The following is a 24740-nucleotide window of genomic DNA, read 5'->3' on the forward strand; positions in this document are numbered from 1 at the left end:
TGCCTGCGCAGAGTTTCATTTTCCTCCTGCATCCGGGCATTATCTTCCTGTGCCTGGACTTTCTCAGCTTGGGTGCACCTAACTTCCTGGTGCAGGCTGAGATTTTCCTTCTGCACCGCTTGGTAGCTGCTCTGCAGCTGGGCAAGCTGGGCCTGGTGCTCTGCGGTTTGCATTTGGGTCCTGCGGTGATGAAGGAACATTTGGCCCACTAGGTCCGGGATTGTGCTCTTTGGCTTCCCAACTGGGTTGTTGACATAATCAACTAGTTCCTGCAATGCTTCATCACAATGACTAATATTATAGCCGTTAAGGTTATCTCTCTCCTCTACGGAGAGACGTAGTACAGCAGCAACCACATCTTGCAGTGCTGGGTCGACTGTCCTTTGTGGAGCTTGAGCTCCAGCCAAGTGGGGCGATTGGCGACTCATTTTACTGGGGGCAGTAAAAATTCTTGTGACACAGTAGCTCTGATAGCTTGTTGTTACCGTTTCTATAATGCTGACACGAACGCACAGGTGAGAGGCTTCGACCTGTGGCTTACGGGCTACTGTTATGTAATGTGCAAATTTCACTGTGTTCTCTCTTTGGTGGATGTCAATGAGGTGACTTAGCATCTCTCTGTAACATCTAGGTGAAAGTGTTAGGAGTTAAACAACAACAACAGCAGGCTTTGAGCAGACTATCGTAAATTAACCAATGCCTAATTCACTCTTAAGAGCACTTTCACACCACATTGGCTTATGCTTGGCAAGTTGTGAGAAGTCAATTGTCAAACAGAACCAAACTTTGAAGTAATGATTCAAGTTATTACTTTGGATACTTATGCATACACACTGTGACAAACTGGCACGTAGGATTCCTCACACGGGGCACCAATCATTATGCAGGTTCTACTGGTTGTTTAGATCAGAGTTACTATCAGAAATAATTAATAATTATTTCTTTAGTTATTAATTAATATTTAAATTAAATAATAGAATCTAACTCATTAAAACCTCACACGGCGCACCATTAAATGTAGTGCACCACGTTCAGTAGCAGGTTTGGTTATTAGCAATAATTAATAATTATCAAAGATAATTATTAAAATCAATAGAACATTGATGAGAATCAATGTTAGCTTTTTTAATCCTTTAAATCAACAATTATCAAAGATAATCATTAATTATTAACATCGATTAAACATTGATTAAAATTAACACTAGCTTATTGATCCTTCAAATTCAACAATCATCAAAGATAATTATCAATTATCAAAAATCAATAGAATATTCATAAGGATTAATATCGCCAGGGCACCACCCTGGAATCAGGGACTAATAACCAGATAGTATAACAGTCTCAATATTAGATTGTTCTCTTAGGCATTTGACACAGGTGTACACAAAACAAACCAAAACACTTCTCTTTGAAATATAACAAAGTTTATTTATGCAGTAATATCAATTAATAATCAATAAAATGCAGTCAATAAACTTACAACTTACAACTACAAACTAAACAGTGACATGATTAGATATGGTAACCAAAATAAGCCTATAACACATGAGAGGAAGGTAGGTAGGTGTGTGTGTGTGTGTGTGTGTGTGTGTGTGTGTGTGTGTGTGTGTGTGTGTGTGTGTGTGTGTGTGTGTGTGTGTGAGGTGTGACACGCACAAAATGGCGGACGTGACCCTTGTGGAGAGTACGTCACGCGAGATTTCCGGCCAGAGAATATGGCCGCGAACATGGGTGGAGAGAAGCCGGCTAATGGCATCTGTCCGTTTACCACGTGTCTCTGCTTGTACGATAACTTAGGGACAAAGCTGAGCTTTATCAAGAAGTTATCTACTAGCCAAAAGTGTGTGCGAGAAAGTTTGTGAGGGGTCGTGTGTGTGTGTGTGGTTAGTACGAGAGAGAGAGAATAAAGTGGCGGCACCAAAGCCGGTTTCGCAATCGTGGGAGAGAAAGCAGCTGTTAGTTTATCACTCAGAGACGTGGTGGACGGCTCGTAAACCGTCCCGCGGTCTTTGATTCTTTAATGGATAAATTCAGTGTGCCGGTCTCACCCGCGATGGCAGAAATACACAACAGTCCAGTGTGGTTGGACTACAACACAGCAGATCTCATTTGTGATTACAGTAATACCTTGAGTATTATAAGCAGCAATGAGCGGACTCGGCGGTCCGTAAACTGTAAGCAATAACCTTGATACACAAGAATAAAACAGTATAATATTCTATCTCTGCCCAGACGTAAACCTCTTACTTGAATCATATGAGGACGCAGACGAATGTGTGTTCATCCATCCTTTAACTCCGACTCGGTTCCTCGAGGCTCAGGTGATGATGGGAGGCCGTTTCTTCGCTCTGTCGGTGGGCAGTACGGCTGCTGATTCTCAGCGGGCTGTTGAAGAAATCAGTGACGTCGACTTTTTTGAAGATGGAAGAGAAATCTTTTTCTCTTCACTTCTGCAGGCAAATGGATAAAGATGCGGATTGCTCGGCGGTCTCCTTCAGATCCGTTAGAGTGTTAGGTGGAACACAGAGTAATCTCAACTCGTCCAGCGAGATGGAGATTGTATGGCCACAGTTTCAAGTCAAATGTTACTTCCTTGTGCCATGAGGCTACACCTGAGAGCAACGATGAGCTACGTCTACACACGGCGACAAAGTTGTTGGAAGCAAATCCCGGAAGCATCTCAGAGGTATTTCTACTCCTGATGACGTCATGGTTGAGGGGCGTTCTGTCGTGTGCCTCATCCAATAGGAGTTGAGAGTTCGATCCTTTAGAAAAAAGCATATCATTGGCCTACAGTTGACAGCAATCCATTTTGCAATTGAATTCGTCAGTCCAAAATTTATTATAATGGCATGTCTAAGGACGCGTCAATGTACACCTGTGTCAGACGGATGCTTTTGGAGCATATCCGTTGCGTTATAAATATACAGTTTTTAGGTCGCTGTGTCAAGTTAAACGAAGTTTGAAACATGTTTTGAGAACCCTGCGTTCAGATTTGCACTCCATCAAGCTGTGTTTGAAAGCAAGAATGTGTGCTGAGTTAACGTGTTAAATTGACAGCCCTAATTGATATGGTTTGTATCTGTCCTTAAACCACATATAAAAATATTTTTTTTGGTCTGTGCTGTAGTCTCGTGAGCTGGAGATAGCAGTGTACTGGAGAGACTGGCGCTCGCTGTGTGCTGTTAAGTTTTTACGGCTAGAGGACTTTCTGGACAACCAGCGTCATGGCATGTGCCTCTACCTTGAGCCACAAGGAACACTGTTTGCTGAGGTACTTTAATTTTTTTCTCCCCAACTCACACACACACACACATGCAGTTAACAAGATTGATGGCTTTGTTGTGGATATTTTTATGCAATTTATGACTACCTCTTTGGATACAGGTTACATTTTTCAACCCAGTTATTGAGAGGCGACCTAAACTACAAAGGCAAAAGAAAATCTTCTCCAAACAGCAAGGTATGTTTATGAAGTGCCAAATATGCCTCAGTGTTGAGAAGTTGACATGTTCGCTCAAACATATTAGATAAAGTAGAACAGTAAATATCTGTAACTGAAAGAACTTAGGCCTGAAACATACTCTATGGAAGTATGTGAACGCAGATGCTGCTAGCTATACAAACATGACTTCATGCATTGTTGCGTTCTGTTTGCTTTATCTCATAAACAAACCCTGTTCCTCCCAGGTAAAACATTCCTGCGTGCCCCTCAGATGAACATTAACATCGCCACTTGGGGCAGGTTGGTGAGAAGAGCCATTCCATCAATCAATACCTCTTTCAGTCCTCAGGTGGCTGAACTGGGCTCTGAAACGGCACCCATCGGCCACCCAGATGCCCACTCCTTAACCAGGTACAGATGCACACAAATTCACTCCTGTTGATAACTTACTTTGCTTAATGATGTCTAACAGTTAGCATGGTAAATCCCTCTCTGAGAAGTCATGTCTCTTTAATGCTTTAGGTTTAGTACTATAATGCACCACTTCTACAGCAATCAAAAGCGCCGCTTGTGTTCAAATTCATTGCGTTTAACAAAAAATCCACTGCGGTGAGAAATGTTACCACTATAATGCGTAATTTTGTGAGTTTTATTTGTGAGGTGTTGTTAAGAGATTCACTCACAATAATCTTAGTTTATTAAACTTTTACAGCTATGCACTTTTGAATGCGAAACAAGGTTTGGCCTGTGACTAAGCGTTCTGTTACGCTGAAGTGTGTCATTCTGTGCCTGGGATGTGCATAAGCAATTTTTGTTCTGCACTTTATTTAAAGCCTTTCTTATTTCTTCATATTCATAATGCAGCCTATCTATTCATTGGTTCCTTAAAGGAATAGTTCACCCAGAAATGAACATTCTCTCACCTTACTCACCCTCATGCCATCCCAGATGTGTATAACTTTCTTTCTTCTGCTAAACACAAAGATTTTTTGAAGAATATCTCAGCTCTATAGGTCCTTTTGAATGCAAGTGAATGGTCGTCAGACCATTGAAGCTCCAAAATCACATAAAAGCAGCATAAAAGTCATCTATATATGGTTTAATATACTGTATGTCTTTTGAAGCGATGCAGTCACTTTGGGTGAGAAACAGATTGATATTTCAATATTTTTTTAATATGAATCTACACTTTCACTTTCAGAATGCAAAAGTGAAAGTGAAGATTTATAGTAAAAAAGGACTTTGATATTGATCTGTTTCTCACTCACACCTATCATATCGCTTCTGATGACATTGATTTAACCACTGGAGTCATATGGATTACTTTTATGCTGCCTTTATGTGATTTTTGGAGCTTTAAAGGACTGGTCACCATTCACTTGCATTGAAAAATCTTCGTTTGTGTTCTGTAGAAGAAGAAAGACAGTTAAACACATCTGGGATGGCATGAGGGTGAGTAAATGATGAGAGAATTTTCATTTTTGAGTGAACAATCCCTTTAACACCAACTAGTCAACTAGCTGCTCAGACAACCCACTGGTTTGTGGATTATGAAAATTGCACATCCCTAACTCATTCTAAATACTCTACCCAGACTCATTCCTTTACCAAGCATCTGGTAGTGGAAAGCCCTCTGAATTATTCTGTAGTCTGTCTTTGATAAACAATGACTAATCTGTCCGGAAACATAATTGGTGCTCTATATTTAGATATTGAGATGACTCAACAGTCCTGCTCCATATCTGAGTGTATAAATTCTGTAATGTGGCTTATTGCTTATTCTGTAAACATGTTCATGTTCACATGTTCAAACATTATTCTCCACAAACATGTCTTGAATGGAAATTGCCATGTTTTCAAAAGTATTGTGAATTCTTTTTTTCTTTTTTTCACCATCTCCCTCAGTGACCCCACTGTGACCAAATTAGACTTTGACAAAGGAGCCACTCCTCCCTCAAAACGACACTCTATTTCAGTGGATATAGAAGAAACAGAACTATCAGAAAAGATCCCTGATGGAAAAGAGGTGCAGGTAAAGGAGAAGTGGAAAAGTGATAGCTTACCCAAAAATGTTAATTCTGTCATAATTTACACACCCTCATGTTATGTCTTTTTTCTTCCATAATAAAACAAAAGAAAATGTTAGGCAGAATGTTAACTTAAGTCACCATTCACTTTCATTGCATCGTTTTTCTGTACAATTAAAGTGAATGGTGACTGAGGCTAACATTCTGTCTAACATCTCCTGTTGTGTTCCACTGAAAAAAGAAAGGAATACAGGGTGAGTAAATGATGACAAGAGTTTACATTTTTTTTGGTGAACTCTCCCTTTAAATGTGATTTATAAGGGGAGTTCTTTGCAGTGGTTTGGAATGACTTTAAGTGCCTCTCACCCTCAGGATGCCCTAGCGACTTTCAACTTCCTGAACAACACAGTAGATAAACCAGATTATAACAGTCTGGCAGAAAAGGAGTTTGAGCAGCCTGACCTGGAACTACCTATAGTGCAAAAGAAAGCTGAAATCAGGTAGTCTGTTCCCTATTATGCGATGGCTACATATAAACATGCATACATTATAGATAGTCAAATGCTTACAGTGTGTTATCCATTAGGGAAGAAGAGGAAGTTCAATTCAGCTTGACAGATTTCAAATGTGTTGCTGTTCTGGGGCGTGGCCACTTCGGAAAGGTAAACTTTGTGCTTTCACGATAGAGCAATAAGGACATTGGCAACAAATATGGATATTCTTACAGTGAGTGCTGCAAATACGCCATCAATTCCATTCCGTATTGCAGATGATCTGTACTTACTGTAGGCTGTGGGAAATGAGCTTTTTGGTCTACCAGCCATTTTATTATTCCAACTCAAATATGTAAAATTACAGTTAACATTTGTGTGAAATATATATGAAATATATTCTTTAGCCAAAAGAATCTATGTTCCCTGGCCTTGAAAGTGGTCTTGTTTCACAACCCCAATGTTGTTGTGTTACATTTATATTTTTTTAGTAACATATGCAGCCACAAATATTTGGCATTACGCAATGTGAAAAAATGAAGTGAATCTGGAGAGCTTTGCATTCACAGTGCACATTATAAGTGAGCAACACTCAGATTGACTCCTGAGAAGGTCTGACTTTGTTTATAGTGTTCACATAGAAGAAAAAAGTCTTACTTACTGCTCTTTGAACTGCTAAAATGAAGAAAAACTTCTTGCATGCACGTGCCATGAAAAGAACTCTAAGAGCTCTATACATGTGAGCGGCAGAAAGCCACTGAATTGCCAAACAAACTGCAAACTAGACACGCACATAGGCGGCTTTTCTGTTCTTTATGATGTAATCAAATGTGTTTCATCAAACACGCATCATTTCTTCTCATTCAGAGATGTCTTACAGGTCGCCCGCCACAGTGGCTGGCAGGAGCAGCAGCTGCATTGTTTCAATCTCTCTTCAAGTATTGTTTAAATATTCTCAAACAGGTTTTACTCACTGAGTACAAGACCACAGGAGAAATGTTTGCCATTAAAGCTTTGAAGAAAGGTGACATCGTCTCCAGGGATGAAGTTGACAGGTAAAGACTATATATGTTTTTTTTGTAATTAATTTAATCTACATGACAATTCTTAAAGGGGTAGTTCACAGAAAAAGATATTTCTGTCATCATTCACTCACCATCCTGTTGTTACAAACCTCTTTCTTTAATGGAACACAAAATGAGATGTTAGGCAGAAGTCACCATTCGGGACTTTCATTGCATCTTTTTTTCCGTACAATGAAAGTGAATGGTGACTGAGGCTGAACATTCTTTCCAACATTTCTATTTATGTTCCACAAAAGAAAGTCATACGGGTTTGGAACAACATAAGTGTGAGTAAATGAAGACAGAATTTTCATTTTTAACAAAAATAATTATTTACTCACTCTCGTGCCATCCCAGATATGTATAGCTTTCTTTCTTGTGCACAACACAAATGAAGATTTGTAGAATAATTTAAGCTATGTTGGTCCTTTTAGTGCAAGTGAATGGTGACCAGAAATCTGAATGTCCAAAAACCAGATAAAAGCAGCATAAAAATAATCCATAAGAATCCAGTGGTTACATCCATATCTTCGGAAGCGGTTTGATAGGTGTGGGTAAGAAATAGATCAATATGTATGTCCTTTTTTACTATAAATTTCCACTTTCACTTCTGAAAGTCACATGTGGTGCCTGATTAGTTTCACTTTCACATCTGAAAGTGAAAGTGGAGATTTATAGTAACAAATGACTTAAATATTGACCTGTTTCTTACCCATACCTATTATATCACTTTAGAAGAAATTAATTTAACAAATGGAGTCTTATAGATTACATTCATGCTGCTTTTATCTGCTTTATCTGGACCTTTAGATTTCTGGTTTCTGACCAACATTCACTTGCATTGAAAGGACCAACAGATCTGAGATTTTCTTTTGTGTTCTGCAGAAGAAAAAAGTCATACACATCTGGGATGGCATGAGGGTGAATAAATGATGAGAGAGTTAAAAAGTGTCAGAGCTTTTCCCAATAATTTCATGCCATATCTGTCCAATAAAATATAATAAAAATGTTCCACCTTGTTAATATACACCATATATAACATTTATATATTAACCACTCAAATTTATCCACAGCCTTATGTGTGAGAAGAGAATCTTTGAGACTGTGAACAGCGTTCGGCACCCGTTCCTGGTGAATCTTTTCGCTTGTTTCCAGACCAAGGAGCATGTGTGTTTTGTCATGGAGTATGCGGCAGGAGGAGACCTGATGATGCACATTCATGCAGACGTGTTCAATGAACTGCGTGCAGTGTGAGTGACTGAATTTAGTGTACTACTGTCAAGTGACATGATTATGTTGCTCAGTTAAAAGCTAAATACATGTGGATTTCCTTCTGAAATGATTTGTTTCTGTTTCCTCATAGTTTCTATGCTGCTTGTGTTGTCTTGGGGCTACAGTTTCTTCATGACCATAAAATTGTGTACAGGTATGTGTCAGTACTGGAAGCAAACACAGAAGACTTTATTGGAGTTTTATAAACCAGCCATGTGACTGTCATGGACATTTCTCTGCAGGGATTTGAAGCTAGACAATCTTTTGCTAGATACTGAGGGATATGTCAAGATTGCTGATTTTGGTCTCTGCAAAGAAGGTGGGTAACTCTTTTTTGTATACACAGGTGTGTTTGTGCGTATATATATATACATATACAGTATATATATCACTGCTGTTCATTTTGTAATCTTGGTTTTTGAGTTGTTTGCCAATTGTTGTGAGTGTAACTCATTCCATCTCCCCTCATTTAGGAATGGGCTTTAAAGATCGCACTAGTACGTTCTGTGGCACTCCTGAGTTCTTAGCACCTGAAGTTTTAACCGAGACATCATACACACGAGCGGTGGACTGGTGGGGTCTGGGAGTTCTCGTCTTTGAGATGCTGGTTGGAGAGGTATGATAAATGGATGGAAGGATTCTAAATTGATTTTGAAGGGGAAATTTTATTAACACTAGTTAATAAGGATTACTTTTTTGTGTGGCATTCTGCAGCCAAATATTTTTGTATAATGATGCTAAACTATATAATTGACCGTTGTCTGTGGCAACCAGTTTCCTACACTGTGCAAGTTAAATTCTGCTCATAGCAGTCCATGGTCTCTTTCGTCTCACATACTCATAATTTCAACACAAATTAACACTTCATGTCCATTTTATTTATTAATTTGGTAAATAGCTGCATAATAAGCAGGATTATGTACAGTCAGCTGGTCTTCATCACAAATGATTACACAGGTCTCTGAAATACTCTTTTCTTATTGGTCAGTGTCTCCATCTAGCAGTGTGATATTTCTGAGTAACAACTGCACATCCAGGGATTAAAAGGATAGTTCACCCAAAAAGGAAAATTATCTTATAATATACCCTCATGCCATCCCAGATGTTAATGACTTTCTTCTGCTGAACACAAAGTTTTTTAGATGAAATATCTCAGATCTGTTGGTCCTTACAATGCAAGTGAATGGTGATCAGACCTTTGTAGCTCCAAAAAAAAATCACATCAAGGCCACACAAAAGTAACCCATATGACTCCAGTGTTTAAATCCTTTGTCGCTTCAGAAGACATGGATTTAACCACTGAAATAGTATGGATTATTTTTACATTTCCTTTGTGATTTTTGGAGCTATGAAGTTCTGATCACCATCCACTTGCATTGTGAGGACCAACAGAGCTGAGATATTCTTCTAAAAATCTGTTTTCTGCTGAAGAAAGTAAGTCATATACAACTGGGATGGCATAAGGGTGAGGGATTGATAAGAGAATTTTCAATTTGGAATGAACTATCCCTTTGTAATGATGAGTCAACAGAGTTGAGATCCATGTGCAGCTTTAATAACAATAAATGTAGTAATACAGACAGGCAGGGGTCAATCACCAGCAATAGTAATATCCAAGGCAATCCAGAGAGGTAGTCAATAAACAGGCAAGAGGTCAGGGCAGGCGGCAGACAATCACAGGTTATATCCAGGTAAACAAAGCAGTAACAGTAGGCAGGCAGCAACGGGACAAAACAGGGTAAACAGTCCAGGATCATACACAGGTAAGGCAGTAAACTTAAATAACGCTCAGAAATGTCAGCCAGGGCAAAACGAGACTTAGCAATGACAGAGAGTGAGAGTGAGTCTTAAATAGCTGAGTAAATGGGAAACAGGTGAGCAGGTAATCAGTGCCAGGTACGGGGATTATGGGAAATGGAGTTCAGAGAGTTTAAGTCAATACTCAGGTGATGGCGCCCTCTGGTGGTGAGTGGAAGGAACTACAGAGGCGGGATTCCTGATACACTTTAAGACATAGCATACCAGTTACCCAGGTATGGACTACTTGGACAACTGCTTCCGCGTTCTAAGTAGTGCGGCTCAGACGTTTCCGGTTACAGCGTTCAGCGTGCCTACGTGCAGAGATTTATTCATGGGAAGGCAGATTATGTCTTTTTTTAGGGCTGTCGATTGATTTAATCAATAAATCATATTTTTGGCGCTAACGTGATGTCTCAATTTTATAATTTGCTGAAATTTGCCTCTAAATATATTTTTTCCTTTCCAAATGTAGCTAAACTCAGCTCTTGAATAATAAATCAAACATGTATAACCTGCAGCAGTCTGGCCATCTCCTTAACACGAGTTTCATTCACTGATGTTATTTCATACCAGTTGAGATTACACGATACATTCCACCATACAACGATTGCAAAAAAAACTTTCTTTGGATAAATATCTCCGATGTATTTATTATAAATACATTAGCTGTTATCTTACTCTGAACATGTTTTAAAAATCACAGAATGAAGCCGTTGTATTATTAGAGTTCATTGACTGATAAGATTTCATACATAAATTAACGTCTGAGCATTTCTACATAGCAGCCATATCACCCTGTAGCTCTAGACTGGTTACCCACTGGAGCTAAGCAGGGTTGAGCCTGGTTAGTACCTGGATGGGAGACTTCCTGGGAAAACTAAGGTTGCTGCTTGTTGAGGTGTTAGTGAGGCCAGCAGGGGTGCTCACCCTGTGGTCTGTGAGGGTCCTAATGCCCCAGTATAGTGATGAGGACACTATACTGTAAAAAGGTACTGTCTTTTGGATGAGACATTAAACTGAGGTCCTGACTCTCAGTGGTCATTAAAAATCCCAGGGCACTTCTTGTAAAGAGTAGGGGTGAAACCCCAGTGTCCTAGCCAAATTCCCTCCATTGGTGCTTATTCATCATGGCCTCCTAATAATCCCCATCCATTAATTGGCTGTATCAGTCCACTCTCTCCTCTCCACCAATAGCTGGTGTGTAGTGAGCACACTATGGCTGCTGTTGCATCATCCAGGTGGATGTTGCACACTGGTGGTGGTTGAGGAGAGTCCCTGGTTCACTGTGTAAAGTGCTTTGAGTGTAGTATCAGAAAAGCACTATATAAATACAACATTAATTATTATCAAATTAAATAAATAAATAACTGCGCTAAACTACATTTAACCACACATATTTAATCTATTTCAAACGTTGTAACTGATTATCTTTAGCAGCTCTTATGCATTTACATTTCAACATTTATCGATATACAGTACTTATCAGTGAAACAGTGACACAAAATAAAGATTAAAACATACAGGTGCATCTCAATAAATTAGAATGTCGTGGAAAAGTTCATTTATTTCAGTAATTCAACTCAAATTGTGAAACTCGTGTATTAAATAAATTCAATGCACACAGACTGAAGTAGTTTAAGTCTTTGGTTCTTTTAATTGTGATGATTTTGGCTCACATTTAACAAAAACCCACCAATTCACTATCTCAAAAAATTAGAATACATCATAAGACCAATAAGAAAAACATTTTTAGTGAATTGTTGGCCTTCTGGAAAGTATGTTCATTTACTGTACATGTACTCAATACTTGGTAGGGGCTCCTTTTGCTTTAATTACTGCCTCATACTGTGGCATGGAGGTGATCAGTTTGTGGCACTGCTGAGGTGGTATGGAAGCCCAGGTTTCTTTGACAGTGGCCTTCAGCTCATCTGCATTTTTTGGTCTCTTGTTTCTCATTTTCCTCTTGACAATACCCCATAGATTCTCTATGGGGTTCAGGTCTGGTGAGTTTGCTGGTCAGTCAAGCACACCAACACCATGGTCATTTAACCAACTTTTGGTGCTTTTGGCAGTGTGGGCAGGTGCCAAATCCTGCTGGAAAATGAAATCAACATCTTTAAAAAGCTGGTCAGCAGAAGGAAGCATGAAGTGCTCCAAAATTTCTTGGTAAATGGGTGCAGTGACTTTGGTTTTCAAAAAACACAATGGACCAACACCAGCAGATGACATTGCACCCCAAATCATCACAGACTGTGGAAACTTAACACTGGACTTCAAGCAACTTGGGCTATGAGCTTCTCCACCCTTCCTCCAGACTCTAGGATTTTGGTTTCCAAATGAAATACAAACTTGCTCTCATCTGAAAAGAGGACTTTGGACCACTGGGCAACAGTCCAGTTCTTCTTCTCCTTAGCCCAGGTAAGACGCCAGGAGTGGCATAACAAGAGGAATATGACAACTGTAGCCAAATTCCTTGACACGTCTGTGTGTGGTGGCTCTTGATGCCTTGACCCCAGCCTCAGTCCATTCCTTGTGAAGTTCACCCAAATTCTTGAATCAATTTTGCTTGACAATCCTCATAAGGCTGCGGTTCTCTCGGTTGGTTGTGCATCTTTTTCTTCCACACTTTTTCCTTCCACTCAACTTTCTGTTAACATGCTTGGATACAGCACTCTGTGAACAGCCAGCTTCTTTGGCAATGAATGTTTGTGGCTTACCCTCCTTGTGAAGGGTGTCAATGATTGTCTTCTAGACAACTGTCAGATCAGCAGTCTTCCCCATGATTGTGTAGCCTAGTGAACCAAACTGAGAGACCTTTTTGAAGGCTCAGGAAACCTTTGCAGGTGTTTTGAGTTGATTAAATGATTGGCATGTCACCATATTCTAATTTTTTGAGATAGTGAATTGGTGGGTTTTTGTTAAATGTGAGCCAAAATCATCACAATTAAAAGAACCAAAGACTTAAACTACTTCAGTCTGTGTGCATTGAATTTATTTAATACATGAGTTTCACAATTTGAGTTGAATTACTGAAATAAATGAACTCTTCCACGACATTCTAATTTATTGAGATGCACCTGTATATTTAATAAAAAAACTGGGTGATGTATGCGTTTATCGCATCTCTCTCCCTTACACATGCAACAAAGTGACTGAAGCACGTAGTTGTTTAATTCAAAGAGTGCCGCTTGTACTGACACCCTTTTGTCTCCTTCCACCTTTTGTAATTTGCGTTTCGAGCTGATCTGTGGTTAAATGTCTGCTACAGACCTATGTGTGACTCCATTTCAGTGGTGCAATGCGCTTGGATTGGAAGATATACCAGCCATTCTCAGATCGGTTCAGGCTGAATTAAAGCTCTGAAAACTGTTCTTCCACTGAATTTTGAAGAAGCTGTACACGGTAATGTTCAGAATATTTCTTCTCCTATCTCTGAAAATATCTGTACTTTAAAATCCTCTTTCGAACACTCATTTTAAGTTGCCGTTTTGGAAACTAGGCAACTACGGTGCATGAAAACATATTTAACCGGAAACTAGTGGGCCGCACTATTTAAAAGCGGAAGTACATCATGAGGCTCATTGCAAGTAGTCCATTGCGAGTCATCTTTCCTACTTCTCAGATCACTGTGCGATCTGTACAAGTAAGCTTATAAAATAAACTCATCAGTGTTGCATGTCCATTTATTTATTTATTTGGCAAGTAGACTTGTAATAAGCTGGATAATGTACAGTAAGCTGGTTGTTGTCGCAAAATAAACCCCTTCAGGGTTATACAAGACCTGTCCTGATCAACCTGTCAGGGTTTATTTTGCGATAACAACCAGAATAATGTACATTAACCCTTATTGGCTAAAATTGTGATTTTAATTAATAGTATAATTAATGTTACGGCCAGCTCGTAAGCCACAACAATAAGGGAGACTACACGTTGATATCTCGCTCAGAGAAAATGTATTTATTTAAAGAAGGATATTTACATGAAATTAACAGTTTAAAAAAAGAAACAAGAACCAAAAGAACACAAGTTTGAATGGGGAAGAGGTGAGAGTGAAGACTGGGTGAGAGCTGCTTAAATGCCATGCAGCATTCATTGGCACAGGTGTATCCCATCAATATTGATGAGCCAAAGGACTCCATTCGCCACCAATATGCAACACAGAATACAAACACAAAAGATAAACCAATATGGCGCAAAAGGGGGCCATAACATTAATAGAATAATTGTTAATAATACTAACACTAAATAGATTATTGTTAAAGTTCTGTAGTATTCATGTCCTAATTTTGTAAGTCGCTTTAAAGCATCTGCTAAATTAATAAATGTAAATGCAAATGTCTAAATTTTGCATTAAAGGAATAGTTCACCCAAAAATGAAAATTTGCTGATAATTTACAAACCATCAGGCCATCCAAGATGTATCTGAGTTTTTTTTCTTCATCAAAACAGAATTTAAGATTTTTAGGATTTCATTTCAGGCCTCCTCTAAACAATGCAAGTGAATGAAAAACAAATTTTCATTTTTGGGTGAACTATTCCTTTAAAGTCCTTTAAATGTAAATAATGTAATTGGTGTCAGAACAGTGGTGAAAGGATACATTTCTCTTTGTACTCACAGTCCCCATTCCCTGGTGATGATGAAGAGGAGGTGTTTGACAGTATTGTTAACGATGAAGTTCGCTATCCAAGGTTCCTCTCCACAGAAGCCATTTCCATAATGAGAAGGGTATGTTTGGAAGTGTCTTGGAACAGTTAAACCCCAGTCCTAAACCTCATTTTATTGTTTATGTTGATTCTCAGTTGGGTATCCTGAAAATCAGAAACCAGACGTATTAGAGAATGCGGTTCTCTTTTGTAATATTAATAATTGTATATTCTTAAATTTAACAGTTAACCATTTTTAAGAGCTTTTAACATTATCTTTCCTCTGCAGTTGTTAAGGAGAAATCCGGAGAGACGTCTTGGTGCAGGGGAAAAAGATGCAGAGGAAGTGAAGAGGCATCCGTTTTTTAGAGTAAGTCATTTTTTTTCAACCTCTTATACCTTACTAGGGTTATCATCGTACCAAAATTTCAATAGTTAATACCAATACAATTTTCACATTTGTTGATAATAATTTTGATACTAATAACTTAAAGATGCTGTAAATAATTTTTTTTATGGAATACAATGGAGAAAATGTTCCTACTCCCCTGAATGATGTCGCCTGAGATATCTCAGCGGTCTCTGTGACAGCACTAGACTGTGTAAACAGCAAATAAAAATGTGTCTGAGGGCCGCGGTCTTTGACACTTTTGCCTGTCAGTCATTTTGCGTGTTCTCATATTGTTGTAGTTAAAGCGGATCATTGAGGCATAATGCTATATTCAGATTTATAATAGTTGTCAGTTAAGGGTGCCATTTTGCTACTGTTCTGTTTGACAACTGTGCGAACACGCACTAATGCTGCTCTTGTGCTCGGTGTCGGTATTAATGCTATATTTGGAGGGCGGTGTTTTGGAAAGAGGGGGCGTGGCTAATTCAACGGCTCGTGGAAGAATGGCTAAAATTGTTTACAGCACCTTTAACTAATATTGAGCATAATATATTAAAAAAGTTAATATAAGTAAATTAAATTAAATTGTATGTAGCAATTGCACGTAGCCTGCAAAAAAATTTTTATTAAGTGACATGGCATGTAGCCTTTAATGATTACTTGGAAAAACCTAAACAAATGTTTACTTAATTGAAAATTTATTTAAAGTAAATAGTCATTAATAAGATAAAGAACAAATTAATACATTTCAAACAATAGAACAATAATATTAATGACATTATTATTAATGGCATAACATAAGTGACAAGTCTATTACACCCTGTCATAACCAGACACTATGCCATGACACACAATAAAAGGTATCTTTTCCATGTTAAACAGAGGTTTTGTCCTAACCAGCTGCGACAAGTGACAGGCATTCTATTTTTGAAATGGTTTCTATTTCTGCGACGTCACGCCGGTCAACAAGTGGGTCTAAAATTATTCTTATAACAGTATATTAAAGCCGGAATCTCACTAGCCGGTTCAGAACAACTTTATTTTGGCTAAGGTAGTCACACAACTACCAAATATTGTGCTTGAGGTCTCGCTTTCTTTAGTCGGAGCTCTGTCACACATACACACACACCTACTTAGAATGGCAGAGGGGTGACATACCGGCTCATTCAGACTTTCTCTCCACTTCCCTGTCACGTGGAGATCGGCGAAATAGAGCGCAACAGTGCCCGCCCACTTTTTCAGCCGTCTGGGTTCCTGAAGCATTTTTCCCATTCATTTCTTCCATAGACTTTTCATAAAATCCTCCATTAAAGCATGAACCAAACAACCAGCTCCGAGGTAAATTGCAACAATACAGACTGTGTTTTAAGGCAAAAAAGTATTTGAAAAGAAGACTAAAAGACAAAGGTACAAGTCTGTGTACTTACCGTCTTTTATGAGGCCACAGACTACAATCCAACGAAGCATTGCGCATGATATAATCAAATATAAAACTATGGAAATATATAAAACTATTGATTTTAGGTTGTTGATTATAAGTACAGAAACAGTATAGTTTACGTTTATTGTGAAATATTCTGATATACACAAATATATAAGTAGTTTGAGAGTGCAGGGAGACCGACTCGTTTGCGTAATTCAGAGTGCTTCATGGGAGCAAGCAGTCGCTTCCGGGCTTTATTTGACTGGCTTTTTTGACTGTGGTTCTCTGATTGGTGAAGCTTTCTCTGCTGGACCATGGGTAATATGGTTGTTCAACAGGAATTCCACTATTAAAGAGTTGAAATAATACAGACAGGTGGCTTCAACGGAAGCATTTACCATCGATGAACAACCTCGGAGCTCATGATAGGTCTGTCTTTAAAGGTTTATAAGTTAGCGTTGAAAATCAGTTCATCTCTGGAAGAAATTAATGGGATTTTTACTTCATGAACAAGACTGTTGTGCTCAATAACAACAGGAGTATTGCGTGAACATAAACATAAATGGTATGTGTGTATATGTGTTTGAGTTTATTTATCCCCTCTGGGTTTGCCGTAAAAAGCGTATGCTCATATGCATTGTCAGTGAGAAAATGAATTGCGCTCAATGTTTCCTACATTTTATTGTGAATTATCCTAATTTTAGTGTTTGAATGTAGTGGTGTCACGTTCCATCTAGTGTGGACAGACAGATTTTTTGTCGCTGGAATCTTATCGTGTCGCGCCTGGTTAGGACAAGGTGTAAGGCTGCATTTACACCGCAAAACCTAATACACAGATCTGATATTTGACACAAATTAGAATTTGTCTTTTTTTTGTCTTCCTCGTTTAAACTTGCTTTAGACATAACTGACTATTAACATTATTACCTCTGCAAGATGGGTGTTTTGCATGCATTTGCGTTTGACTGCTCACATGCTGTCGCATTACTACAATACGCATGTGAGGTGTTGGGAAGCAACTGCGCCGAATTGAGTACTCTGTGCTACGATACTAGAGAAACTGGAATCGTTACACTTTTTTTTTTTTTTTTTTTTTTTTTTTTTTTACTTTAGTATTAACTTTTTACATTCCTACACTTAACAATAAAATCTTTACCACACACTTCTATTCTCTCTCAGAATATGGATTGGACTGCACTGCTGGCAAAGAAGATCCTGCCTCCGTTCGTGCCAACCATCAAAGACCGCGAGGACGTTAGTAATTTTGATGATGAGTTCACCTCAGAGGCACCCATACTAACTCCACCTCGTGAGCCAAGGGTTCTAACTGTCAATGAGCAGGAGATGTTTGCAGATTTTGACTACATCGCTGACTGGTGTTAACCCAGATCATAAACTCTGTTCACACATGCTCAACACTGTGAACCAACTGAACAGCTGAGGGAACAGCTCTCTTTCTTTAAGAACCATTACAGAACAAAAGTGCTTTCCCTCTTCTATGCTCTTATCCATGCCATTTATGGGATTGGCAATAACTTGCTTTAAGAAACGAGAATGACATTTTTAAGTCTTGGTAGCCCATTGTGGCATCTTTTTGTCGTCAGACCACTGGGACACCTATTGGTAACTACTAAATATTTCTGAGGATTTAACAGGATCAGTAACGTCCAGCTTCCCTCTCCATTCTCCTCACATTTGCTGGGAAGAATATTTTTGATTTCCATTTCTTCTGCTTTTTTAAAATACTAAAATGTGCCAATTGCCATTGTCTCCAGACTTGGAGGGCAGACACAGGTGAGCTGAAGAGCTGAACCCAACTGAGACATCAAATTACAAATTCTTCAGTCTAAGAGCAGCATCAGAATCAACAGAAGCTCAAGGAGCCTCTCAAATACTCTAAAATTATTTATTTTGTCTTGTATTCCCTTCAATGCCTAAAATTCTTTACATGGCTTACAAACAGTATATATCAGTTACAGAAAACCTACCAAAGCATCCTGCCAAATGATCTTTTACCCTTTGCGTATTAAATTGGATTAAAAAGACCTTGGCCAAGAGCAGGAGTGGATTTGGTGATTTGGGGGCCCTAGGCAAATTACAGGGATGGGGCCCTCTTCAATGACACACATTAACGTCAGTTTTCTCTTAAAGGTGCTGTAATTATAGATAGATAGATAGATACATTGATTGATTGATTGATGGAATGGTATGTTGAAAATATTCCTTCATCCTGAAAGATACCACTGAAGTACAGTAAGTGTCCTGAGATCCCTCATCGGTCTATGTGACAGCACTAGACTGTGCAAACAGCAAGCAAAAATGTGTCCGTGGTTGTGTCTTTCTCCCTGGTTGTGCCAAATTTCTAAAAAGGAGTGAATAATAATGCCTGACAACACATTAGGGCTGTCAATTGGCAGAGAAAATTGACCTTAAAAATTTTCTAAATTCGAATTTTAAAGTCAGCTGATTTTTTTAAATTGACGTTATTTCCTTAGTCCACAAGAGGGCACATTGAATACATATAACCATACAGCACCGTGTTATATTATTGCAAAGAACATTCCTGGCTGTTAAAGTGCATAAAATATAAAGTTTTAGTCGGTTCATATTCTCAAATTCTAAGTCAAAAGTAAAACGAGGGGGGGAAACGCTTCAATAGGCAGTTCTGTGTTAACATGGTGTTACACTTACACTGGTGCCACAGTATATACTACCACAGCCACAAACTAACAGCGATATACCACAGTGTTTTTCATTAATTACAGCTGTATGTAGGGTAGAATTATTCCCAGATAGCAGTGGTATTCGGCTGAACTCAGTGGCAAAGCGGAACACAACAGAAAGGAACAGAACGCGAGGATCTCGAGACACACATTTCCAACTTGAACTCCTTTACAGACAAACCCATTGCTTAATCTGAGAAATGCAGATAAGAGAGCAAGACGCAATGGGCAAAGACCTTCACCTACTGTAAGGGGCTGTTCACACCGAACGCTTTTGCAACCATCCAGTTTACCATTTGTTTTTCTATGTAAATGCGCTAGATGGAATGTCTTTGTTTCTCTTTGTTTTTGTTTATTCAGCGTCTCGTGCATGAGCACCTTTTTTTTAGATGCCGTGTCAAGTTTAAAAGAACTTTAAAATGCATCTCAAGACACCAGGTTTCTGTTAAACTGTATTTTGTTGCTCTTCATCTAGCCTTTTTTAGCGCAAGAATGCGATCGGTCTGAAGTCATCGCCAGCGCTTAACACACATCCAAACTTCGAATATGTGTATTTTTCTTAAATTCATCGAATATTCGAATTTCGAATTTTCATTTACAGCCCTACAACACATTATATAACAAATACAATCTGGCTACTATGAACTACAATACTGTATATACTACTACAGTAACTTTTTTCTTTCTTGCTCTCCCTCTTTCTTAATTCACTTTTCCTCCATCAACTTTTCCTCCAATGACCTTGAATGAACTATATCCAGATTATTAGACTAAAAGTTGACTTTGCATGTTTCCAGAAGGCATTGATAAACTTTTACATTTGAAAACATAAAAAAGTTAGATTTATGCTGCTAGATAAGGCGAACATGAGTCAAAAGTCTGTGAAAAAAAGTTCTTATTTATGAGTGTCAACGCCCAGATCATAATCATCATCAACAACTGTGTTGGTGACTATAGTGAGTGCTGTGCTCGTGGAAGCAGTGGCGGATAGCAGCGCAGGCTATGCAGCAATCTGGTCCGTTTGGAAAGACAGTGTTACCTTAGGAAGTCTTGATTCAGTTTAATATTTCTCTCTCCACAATTTCAGTTCAAACTGAACTAGCAACAATGTATCACACAAAACTGTCTGAGCAGTTTGGCTCACTTTCACCTTTTTATGAACTTGTGTAGATGCATAAAACCTTGGAATATTCCATTACTGCCTGTTCTGAGGGGGGAGGGGGTTGCTTGCATTGATGGTGCTGAAAATAACAGCGATAACAATCATATCAGCGTTGTAACAGTGATATTTAAAATTTCAGCACACGTTATTTAGCATTAATGAAAATAAAAAAGCATATTATTTGTATTTTTAGGGGGCCCTTGGCTTCTGGGGGCCCTAGGCGGTTGCCTACCTTTGCCTAGTGCTAAGTCCGCCCCTGGCCAAGAGCACAGATGGATGAACTTGAACTTTAGAAAGGAAAATGAGAGAAAGCTGCAATTAACTGATCTTTTGAGAATTTTCTCTCTCCAGTCTCTTCATTTCTATAAAAGCAACCTTGTACTCTAATCAATGTAATAAATGTAAGTTATAGTTTTATACTGTATTTTTAGAATATTAGCCTTTTGGATCTGCTGTATGTTATGACAATGGTTGTACACAGATATATGAATTGTAAGATTATCATTTTGGAGAGGGCAGCTCAAAGTTGAGAGCAATTCTGAACTTTTAAAATGGAATGTAAAAATGTATATTCATGAAAACAAAATCAAAAATTATATTTTTGGCATGTGGTTATGCCAAAGCTGGCTGTATGTTTTATTAGTTGACATTTTTTAAAGGACATTTGTAGTCAGACTGTTTCAGATCTTGTAATTTTGCAACAATATCTCATAATTTAGCCATTTTGTGGTTGTACATGTCAACATTAAACCACCTTTACTAGAAATTGTTTCATACTTGGGGATATGCAGCTTGAGAACTGTGGTTACAGTCACTATTTCTTGCTTGTTTGACACATTTATTCCTACAGTGATCTCACATCTCTCTCTGTAGACTGTTGGTATGAAGCAGACATTTCTTCATTAGAGGTAGGTTTGATGGACTCCTGCCAACATTTCCACTAAGTATCATGAAACCTTCCTCAGTTACATTCAGTACACCAACCAAGATCTGGTTTCTGTTTGTTTCTCTTGGTAGCAAACTGATGTTGTTAGCAGTTCTTAATATAGAGTTATAATGTGACATGTGAGATTTTTCTATAGGTGACATGTAGAGAGTATCTGTCTGGTCAAACTTGATGGGCTAGTTTGAGTACTTGGTGTTACAATGTGTTTTAGGATCACTGTCAAATGAAAACCGGTCTAGATGATTTACTAATAACCTCATTTTTCAATTTGCAGTGAGAAAAGGCAGAAGGGTGTTTGAGTCACCTGACTGTCGAGGTGAAGAGGCATAAAGCTAATGTGCTGCATGTTCTGCGGGTCCAACAGGTCCTGGGTGTGTATTTGATAGTTACTAAATGAGTAACAAGGATTTCCTGTGGAAAGCAAGAGCTAGTTTTGCCTAGTCACTTAATATGAACTGTAATAACTCCATCCCTCCTACAGTTGTACTCAAAAGTTTGCATACCCTTGGAGAGTTGGTAATATATGTACCATTTTTAAAGAAAACATGAGTGAGCAGGCAAAACACATTTCTTTTATTTCTTATGGGATTCATATTCAACTGTAGGTTATAACAGAATGGCACAATCAAAAAACAAAACATGGCAACAAAGAAAAAAATGAAATGACCCCTGTTCAAAAGTCTGCATACCCTTAGTTCTTAATACTGTGTATTGCCCCCTTTAGCATCAATGACAGTGTGCAGTCTTTTGTAATAGTTGTCTATGAGGCCCCAAATTCTTGCAGGTGGTATAGCTGCCCATTCGTCTTGGCAAAATGCCTCCAGGTCATGCAAAGTCTTTGGTCATCTTGCATGAACCGCATGCTTGTGATCTCCCCAGAGTGGCTCAGTGATATTAAGGTCAGGAGACTGTGATGGCCACTCCAGAACCTTCACCTTTTTCTGCTGTAACCACTGGAGGGTCAACTTGACCTTGTGCTTAGGGTCATTGTCGTGCTGGAAAGTCCAAGAGCGTCCCATGTGCAGCTTTCGTGCAGAAGAATGCAAATTGTCTGTCAGTATTTTCTGATAACATGCTGCATTCATCTTGCCATCAATTTTCACAAGATTCCCTGTGCCTTTAGAGCTCACACACCCCCAAAACATCAGTGAGCCACCACCATGCTTCACAGTGGGTATGGTATTCTTTTCACTATAGGCCTTGTTGACCCCTCTCCAAACATAGCGCTTATGGTTGTGACCATAAAGCTCTATTTTGGTCTCGTCACTCCAAATTACAGTGTGCCAGAAGCTGTGAGGTGTGTCAAGGTGTTGTCGGGCATATTGTAACCGGGCTTTTTTGTGGCATTGCCGCAGTAAAGGCTTCTTTGTGGCAACTCGACCATGCAGCTCATTTTTGTATCCCGAACAATTCTATAGGATAGTTTACCAAAAAATGAAAATTTTCTCATCATTTACTCTGTCATCACAGATGTACATGACTTTCTTCTTCAGAAAACAAACAAAGATTTTTTAAATACTGTCTCAGTTGGTCCTTACAATGCAAGAGAATGGTGACAAGACTGTTTCAAGCTCCAAAAATCACATAAAGACCACATAAAAGTAATCCATTAGACTCCAGTGGTTTAATTTATATCTTCAGAAGTGATATGATAGTTGTGGGTGAGAAATGTTCTGAGAAAAAAAAAAATATTCTCAGAAAATTATTTACTATAAATCTTCACTTTCAAAATGTTAAAGAAAGTAAAAGTGGAGATTTATAGTAAAAAAGGATCTAAATATTGATCTGTTTCTTGCCCACACTTATCATATCACTTCTGAAGATATGGATTTAAAATAAGGATTACTTTTATGCTACCTTTGTGATTTTAGGAGCTTCGAAGATCTGGTCACCATTCACTTGCATTGTAAGAACCAACTGAGAAATTCTTCTAAAAATCTTTGTGTTGTGCAGAAGAAAGAAAGTCATGTACATCTGTGATGGCATGAGGTTGAGTAAATGAAAGAATTTTCATTTTTGGGTGAACTATCCCTTTAAGGCAGTGTGTTTAAACAGCCTCAACTGCAATGTATTATCATAAACATCTCAAATAATTTTACTAGAGGGTTGTTCTTAAAGGAAACCTACCTTATTGTGCAAAATGGTGTTATATGTGAAACAATACCATGAACCTATGACTGACCTTTGTGAGTGAAATATACTTGTGATTCACATGGATTTATGTGAAAACCTGTTCATGGTCCAGTTTAAAATATTAGTTGCTTCCAAAAACAGTCAGTGACTAGACAGTATCTTGGGAAATTGTCATGGAAATAGTAGGCTACATGGTCTCGTGGGGAAAGTCAGGACATGGGACAGATTTACAGACAGGAAGAGGAAAGGGAAGCTGGGAAATAGGTTGAAGAGGAGAGGCTCTGCCCATCAGTGTTGGTGCTTCAGAGAATCCTACTATTTTTTTTATTTTTATTTTTTTTATCTTTAGACAGGAAGTGGGCAGAAATATAGGAGGGAATTAGGGGTGGCACTGATAAAGTTTAAATTAGAGAGCAGTACTAACTTATTGTTTACCATTTGTACAGATTTACATAAGGCAGCCTAATTGTGGATTAGAATACTATCTTCTGGCTCCTTACATTTCAGTCCCTTCGAGTTGTTTCTCATAAAGGAAAACAAGATTTGGACACCTTGAAAACACTCATGCCACTATTGTAGGTCTCATGTACCTTAATACTCATTTTACATTTCTCTATTGAAAAAGAACCCCAGTACAATTTGCATTTGCACCTTATTGTGACATAAATATATACACCTAAACTAATGATGAGGTAAATAAACTGCTCTAAAAAATATAAGCCTTTGAAAAGGATTTGAAAATTTCCATACATGCATGTTAGCAAAAATTTCAGATCTTTAAATTCTCACTGAATCTTTGCTGCCAGCAGAAAAATGCCAAATTCAAAAATAAAATAAAATGGCCAAAATGTACTGAAAATGTTCAGGTTTAATGATGCCACCTTGAGGTTGATCAATGCTATTGTCAAAAAAGAAAGAAAGAAAGAAAAGAAAGAAATAGCTTAAGAACACATGAACCCTGGTGCTTTTACATGTGTTGTTAATTTTAATGAAATCATGCTTATATTATTGATAAAGTTTCTTTTTTTTTTTTTTTTTTTTTGTGGACATTTGTCTTTTCTATTGATAGTATGGAGAGTGATTGGACGTTGTTGGAAAGAGGGGGAACGGGACCTCAAAGGCTGGACTCAGAAGACTGTCAGAAGCATGTGCTTCAAAATCTGCACTGCAGCTCTGACATGAGTTTAGTAGTACTATTATTTACCGTGAATCACTAGTA

General features: G+C 38.3%; 1 protein-coding gene across 1 annotated transcript in view; it reads left to right on the forward strand.

The window, feature by feature from the left end:
- LOC127446514 (serine/threonine-protein kinase N2-like) overlaps window positions 1–21202 on the forward strand; it is a 119390-nt gene extending 98188 nt beyond the window's left edge. The window contains exons 9-22 of the mRNA XM_051707489.1: window positions 3131–3274; window positions 3388–3463; window positions 3691–3856; window positions 5351–5477; window positions 5845–5972; window positions 6059–6134; window positions 6927–7018; window positions 8101–8277; window positions 8391–8453; window positions 8542–8618; window positions 8773–8915; window positions 14718–14825; window positions 15033–15113; window positions 17737–21202. Coding sequence (XP_051563449.1) covers window positions 3131–3274; window positions 3388–3463; window positions 3691–3856; window positions 5351–5477; window positions 5845–5972; window positions 6059–6134; window positions 6927–7018; window positions 8101–8277; window positions 8391–8453; window positions 8542–8618; window positions 8773–8915; window positions 14718–14825; window positions 15033–15113; window positions 17737–17940 — 1662 coding nt within the window. The 3' untranslated portion in view covers window positions 17941–21202. The remainder of the gene's footprint in view (window positions 1–3130; window positions 3275–3387; window positions 3464–3690; window positions 3857–5350; window positions 5478–5844; window positions 5973–6058; window positions 6135–6926; window positions 7019–8100; window positions 8278–8390; window positions 8454–8541; window positions 8619–8772; window positions 8916–14717; window positions 14826–15032; window positions 15114–17736) is intronic.
- Window positions 21203–24740: the final 3538 nt, after the last annotated feature.

Source organism: Myxocyprinus asiaticus, chromosome 9, assembly GCF_019703515.2.
Source record: "Myxocyprinus asiaticus isolate MX2 ecotype Aquarium Trade chromosome 9, UBuf_Myxa_2, whole genome shotgun sequence".
Lineage (NCBI taxonomy): Eukaryota > Metazoa > Chordata > Actinopteri > Cypriniformes > Catostomidae > Myxocyprinus > Myxocyprinus asiaticus.